General features: G+C 38.1%; 1 protein-coding gene across 4 annotated transcripts in view; it reads left to right on the top strand.

Moving 5' to 3' along the window:
* Nucleotides 1-7,017, top strand: part of APP (amyloid beta precursor protein) — a 312,221-nt gene that overhangs the window by 178,358 nt on the left and 126,846 nt on the right. For all 4 annotated transcript variants that reach the window (XM_006035443.3, XM_006035439.3, XM_006035438.3 and 1 more), the window contains exon 5: nt 2,984-3,186. In XM_006035443.3, coding sequence (XP_006035505.1) covers nt 2,984-3,186 — 203 coding nt within the window. The remainder of the gene's footprint in view (nt 1-2,983; nt 3,187-7,017) is intronic.

The raw sequence follows: 7,017 nt of genomic DNA, 5'->3' as shown, positions 1-7,017 counted from the left end.
ACCCAAGTAGCAAAAAACTGTCAACAACCAAGCGATTTATCCTCCAGAGTGATATCAGGTATTGGTTCTTTCACCCCTTGGTACATGATCACAGTCTTCTTGAGACTAATTGCAAGAGCTTCAGGATGGCATGATTCAGAAAATGTGCCCAAGAGATTTTGCAGGGAAGTTTCACTGTGGGCAACCACGGCCATGTCATCCACAAACAGGAAATCTCTCAGAACCAGCTCTTTCACCTTGGTTTTCGCTCTAACCTTGCAACACTGAACAAGCCTCCATCTAGTCTGGTTTGGTGATAAATGCCATCATTGCTGTCCTTGAATGCATGAAGAAGCAGGACTGAAAAGTAGCTGTTAAAGAGCACAGGGGCTAAGATGCACCCATTTCACCCCATTGCTTATTATCAAAAGTGTTTGATTCTTTGTTCTCATACACTACAGTTGCCTTCATATCTTTATGTAATCAGTGAACTATATTCCGCAGTTTGGAGGGACAACCCTGTTTCTTCTGAACAGTAAAAAGGCCCTGTCTGCTGACTGTATTGAAGAGCTTCATCATATCAGTGAAGGTTATGTACAGTGGTATTTATTTTTCTCTACACTTTTCTTCCACTTGCTTGACCAAAAATATCGTATCAATGATGAAGCGTCCTGAGTGAAAACCACATCAACTTTCAGGATAGATTCTTTCACCTAGAGGTTGAAGCGTAGAGAGCATGATGCAAGTAGCACTTTTTCCAATGACTTTCAACAAGGAGATACTTCTATAATTGTCACAGTCACTTCTATTCCCCTTGTTTTTGTATAATTGTACAAACCCAAGCATCTTTGAAATCTGATTCCTCTTCCCAATACAGCAGTATAACTCATGAAGTTTTCAAAGTAATTTGTTGCTGGCACATTTGTAGATTTCAGCAGGCTAACAGTTGTTACCCGATGTCTTGTTCCCAGGAATTAATTTAATGGATTTCTGCAAATCTTCTGATGTAGTCATGTTGTCTGAATCCATCATACTTCGAACTATGGTAAGCCTTCGAGCTCTTCATGTTTGATTTCAGTCTCACTGGAGTTTGTAATTCCATAGTGCTCAATCCAACGCTCAAGGTTTTCTTTCTTTTATCAGTACTGACATTTCTGTTTAAGTCTTTCAGCAAAGCTGTTTTCTTCTTGACTGGACCAGTTGCTTGTTTGATAACTTGGTACATTCCACAGCTATCCCCTGCGTCAGCTGCTTTCTGAATATTATCTCAGAGTTTCAACCAAAAATCTTGGGCACATCTCTTAGCCTCCTTTTGTATTTCTCTTCAAGCCTTTCTCAGATTTTCTAGGTTTATGTTTGGAGATTTGTTATAGTTAGTCCTGTCCTTTTGTTCTCAACCAGTGGTAGAAGGGTTTCAGAGTGCTCTTCAAACCGGTCTGCATTTTTCTTACATTTTTTCCCAAACACTGTTATAGCAGTATTGTACCATGTTAGTTGTTAAGCTCACCCAAGTCTTGGTGGCTGAGTTGATAGGTAAACTTGCTTTCACAGCTTCTTCAGTGAATAGTATGCATTTTTCTGTTTTTAGTTTGGCTGATGTCTATCTGAGGGCGACTGGTAGTTTTGCTGTGGTGGATCTTTTCAACATTGATTCTGACTTGCAGCAGACTAAGGCAAAGTCATTGTTACAGTCAGCACTGATAAGAGCTCATATGCAGGATTTCTTTCAGGTAGTTATAGATCAATAGTAATAGATCAATTTGGTGCAAGTGCTGTGATCTTGGATGTTTCCATGATGTCTTCCTTGTGATTTTCAGGTAACCTGGAGCCAATACACAGTTATTGACCTTTCCTAAGTTGCTTTGGGGGAGGGTTGTCCCAGTGAAGGTCACAGGATGTATAAACTTGAGAACTGCTGCTCAAGACATTGTGCAGAGGCAAAATTGCCTTGGTTTCCTGTTCAGGCCTACAAGGTATGGTGTCTATGATTCAGTTGGTTGAATACTGAATACCCATCTGAATATTAAATAAATCTACCTGCAATGAACAGTTACCCAAAGATGCACTAACTGAGCACTCTTGAATGAAACTTATAGTTAGACTATTATCTCATGCTGTTATGAAAAACCAAATATTGAATGGAAGAATGGGGGGAAGACTGGGGCAGGGACATAAGTATTGTGTAGCAAAAGCTTTACTGAAGAGGAAGTAAAAATGTTGGGCTTGCCAAAAATACAGTTCCAAAGGAAAGCCTAGGAACATATATGGTTCATAGATTCATAGATGCTAGGGTCAGAAGGGACTTCAACAGATCATCTAGGCAGGAAAGAGAGCTGTTGTCAGATGAAATAGTTCCTGAAATATATGTGCTCGGTCATCAGCGAAGTGGGAAACAAACCGTCAGTTTGGGGTGGTTCAGTTGTTTTGTTTTGTATTTTAACCTTTATAACCTTTACTCTTGCCCATTGGAGAAGCTGAGACAAGTCTAGGTCTAAATCAATTTACAAAACTCGAGTGCAAAACACCAGATTGGTACCTGTAATGCTAGGCTATCAATTGCAGATTTCAAGGATGAGGAATTTCTTGAGCAGTACAATTTCACTTGTGTCAACACTGCTACTCCCTCATCTGATTATTTTCCACTTATTTGAGTTTCCTTCAAAATAATTGTTGATTCTGAACCCTATTAACAGTATGAAACAAATGAACACAAGACATTATTCAGTGTGCCTTCGTCTAGTTTTTCTCATGTGGAACCTTGCAGTGATAGCAAGATACCAGGCACAGTTTCTTCTCTGTGCTATCAGATGCTGACTGATTTATTTAATTTTTTTATTCTCCAAATGGAGAATCTCATCAAGCTTCTCTCCATAGTTCCAGCTTTTTATGGGAAAAGGGATTCTTTGTGACACTTCTGAAAGGGCCCAAGTATAGTGTTGTCAGTCTTGCCATGTAGGTGTTCCATTGTTGTCTCAACAAACCTTTTTATATATATACCTTGCAGTGATGATAAGGTAGTAGAAGAACAGCCAGAGGAAGAGGAGGAAGTAACGGATGTGGAAGATGAAGATGCTGATGATGACGATGATGATGGCGAGGAGGTTGAAGAGGAGACAGAGGAAGAGTATGAAGAAGCTACTGAAAGAACTACCAGCATTGCTACTACTACCACTACAACTACAGAATCTGTAGAAGAGGTTGTCAGAGGTAAGTGGGTGGTTGCTTGGTTTGAGGTTTGGATGACTGGTCCTACTTGTGTGTGTTTGCCCTTTACTACTAAAAATGTTCCAAACAGCGAAATATCCTAAGTTGCTACATTATTATGCTTTGCCTTTATATGATTTGCAAGTTTTTGTTTTGTTCTTTTTTCCTTTAACCTAGCTTTAGAGTTTTACCTTCCTGTTAGATTTTGGTCTTTGGATATTTAGATAATGGATAGAGCTTAACACATTTGAATATTATGACTTTTAAAAGACATATAGATGACATGCAGCAAACAGCATCATAACCTATGCAAAAAATAGGGTTGTATACCTTTAAGGGTATAAGAAAAAATGTTTTAAATTATTGTGAATGAGAAAGGAATATTTAAAATATATGTTAGAGAGCACTGCTAGCAAGAACGTTGTCTTTATAACAACATTTTGTAGTTAGCTGTTTTACGTAGAATCTGTTCTATCTTTGCTCCAAGCCGTTTGAATTATAAGCAAATAATGAAGTAAAATATCTTGCACTGGGACCTAGGGTTACAGATAGAAATAATTAGAAAGTTGAACCTGGTTAATGTGTTGTATTGTCTTAGAGAAATACAATGCAGAAGGGAAGTAGTATAAATGGTATAAGTATGTATTTAATTTTGCTCAATTTTCATAATGTGTTGTTCTAAAAGGGTTTTTTTTAAATAATTTGAATTTTAGCCTGCCACTAGGCATCATGGTAGGAACATTATTCTTTTTCCTCTTCCATCACATGGTTATTGCTTTTTAAAGGAATACATCTTACGTTTCTACCTGATTTGCTACAATTGTACATGATGTAAAATCTTTACAATCCAGGCATTTATTATCCATCTCTGTAATAGCGATGTACTGATCAAACATTCTTATGATAATGCTCTGTTTTGTTACCGAAGAATTGAAAGAGAAGTAAAAGCTAAAAGAAAGTAACATAGAATGAGCAAATTTGCTGCAGTGGAACCAGACTTGGAAAAAAAAAGTCATGGCTCCATTAGTGCCTTCCTGTTTTGTCACCCTACTACTGAAAATTAAGGGAAACAGATGTTTGCAACAGAAATGCATCACACAAACCTACATTAACAACTTTATTACTCAGTTGTAGTAGTATTGTTCTGCTTTCTTGCCTTTGTTGGTTGTTTGGTGGCGGATAGGACAAGAGAGGATGGTACTTGATTATGATTCCCAGTCCGTGGTAAAACATGTAAAGAATAGGATGGTATTGAGTAGGTAACCACAGGGAAGCATTATGCTTCCTAAATTTAGATTCCCTCCTCTTCCCTTCCTTTCCTCTTTTTTATCCCCTTATGGCAGTAAGCACAATAATCAAATAGATTTTCCTCAAACATTCATCTATTTGCGTGGGTTTCCTCTTTCCGCAGCAGGACTGTCTGTTTTATGTTTTTCTTAACTTTCTCTTGAAAATTCATTTGAATCACAGGGAGCCCAGGTCAAAAGGAAAATAAAAATCCAAGTTTAAGTCTTTAACTCAATTAAATGCAAGCTCTTACTGCTCAGGGTTAAAGCACTTCGTCTTTGCCAATATATTAAAAAAAAAGATACAGTTTACTTTAATGGGATTTAGAATAAGTGGAAATGAAGGCAAATTAGGTACAGTATGTTTCTTTTGCTGACACTGAAATTTTAAAGAGGTTAAAATGCTTAAGGAATAAGCATTCCTGAGGTTAAAACCTTCAGGAATTTAGAATATATAATATGAATAAAAACTGTAAAGAAAAATGAAGCAGCGCATTGAATGTATATTAAAATAGACCTGCAAAATATAAATTCATACTAATTAAAATATGACAAGCAAAGGTGCAGACTTTACAGAGCTTAAAAATAAGTATCTGTAGGTTGTGTGTGTTAAATACATTATTAAGGAGCTAGCTGGCAAGGTATTTTGTTTCAGTTTAAGATTTGTGATACAGCTGTGCTGAGGCATCTCAGTCCAGCTGACCTCCTGCTGTGTCATCTTTCTTTAAGTCTGGGACCTCTCATGATGGGTATGTTACTTGTACCAAAAGTGGACAAGCTGAGGTATTTGACTGAGATTAAACTTCTTGCTTTTGTGCCAGCGTGTCATCAAACTGTGGCACAAAACAGCTGCTGCTTGTACACAGATGGCAGGCAGTCCTCCTCAGGCAAAATGCTAAAGAATGGGAGAGAACAGCAGTTCCCAAGTTGTCATCCACAGAGCACTTTGTAGTGGTCTATAAAAAGCTGGCTCTTCTTGAGGTGTGTCACATCTCCTTGCTTTCAGCTCTGAATGAAGCTAAAATTGCATTAAATAACATCCTAATGTGAATTATTCATGCAAGCAGATTCTGTCACTAATATGTGAATGGGAATGTCTGGTAAATGGTAGGAGAAACTATCATTGTTTGCACACAGGAAGGGAAGATGGTTGGTGACACGTTCTCTCAAGTTGTGGTTTCTGGAGATGTTTTTGAGGCCCAGGGAGGGAAGGGCTTCTTTGTGAAGTCTGTTGAGTTAGGCTTGAACTTTAAATCAAACTGGGTTCAAGCTTAAGGTCAGTTTTCCCAAGGGCTAGAATAATAAAGCTTATTAAGAACCCTTCAACATCTTTAGAGCTGCTTGCATGTTTGTTTGTTTTTCATTATTTTTGTTGGATTGATGATGGTTATTAAAGCCATGAACATTAAAATCTTCAAGGAAGGCTTTTTCTTATTGGATGGTAACTGTCTTTCCCAGCTCAAATAAGCAGTCTTTGTGAAAACCAGAAATAAACTGTTCCGAGTATGAGCTGATATGAAGCCCATTGAACTCAAAGGAATGATTCCCACTGTCATCAGCAGACATCCGAAAGCCCTAAATAAATAAAAAGGAAAAAGATCTTCCTGAGCCTATGAGCCTATACTGGATTAACATCATTAAGGTATGCTGGTTTCTATAGCCAATAGCAGCTCCATGGACAGATGGGTCTGACATCATATCCTCCTGCCTTTGACTGCCCTCCTGACCAATCAGGTACCCATTCTGCTGCGTGAAGAGGGGCAAAGATAGCCTTTTAGTATGATTCTCATGTGAAGCTTAAATTTATGTTTGTGCATCCACAGTGAGATATTTTAATTGCTTTTCCACCATATCCTGTTACAGACATGAAAAAATTTAACAAAGGCTGTAGGGTAACGACGTGATATCCACTATGGCTTCAACTTACCATGGACTTTCTTAATTCCTAATATATTTTAATATGCAATGACTAAACACCCATTTCAAGACAGCTCAAAAGTGTGTTTCTAGCCATTAAGAACAGAACAGAATAATCTGAGTCCAGTCTGGAGACTGACAGGTGGCGGCTGGTTATATTTGTGCCATATGTCAAACTTATGTGTAAAGTGTTGTCAGTTTTAGTTTTTTTCTGATTAAAAGGTATGATGGAAAGGATGGCTTTGTTGACTTCCTGTCCTGTTCTCTTCTTGTTAGCCATGCATAGCACTTAACAATATCCATATGCCTTTGTCTGTCATGGGATATCTGAGCTTGAAGGTTTTCAGAGGGCTTAAGGGTAGCAGTTATGAGACCTGTTAGGTATCTATCTAGGCTGCCAGCTAGATAAAATTTTGTAAGGCTACAGCTGCCTGAATGGAAAGAGGCTTGTGACAAACCTGAAGCAATCGGTGTGACAGCTGTGCACAAATGATCAGACTCTGCCTTTGAAAATGCGAGAAATGAACAGGTTGTATATTGGAAGGCAGTCCTTTGAAAGCGTGAGAAAATTGTCTCTGATTTGTGCAGGAGAAAATGTGCTGCTGTTTGAGTAAGGCTATCAGTTCTAGAA

Source organism: Alligator sinensis, unplaced genomic scaffold, assembly GCF_000455745.1.
Source record: "Alligator sinensis unplaced genomic scaffold, ASM45574v1 scaffold1151_1, whole genome shotgun sequence".
NCBI classification, from domain to species: domain Eukaryota; kingdom Metazoa; phylum Chordata; order Crocodylia; family Alligatoridae; genus Alligator; species Alligator sinensis.
The sequence above is the reverse complement of the archived record's forward strand: the minus strand, read 5'-3'. Positions and strand labels throughout refer to the sequence as shown.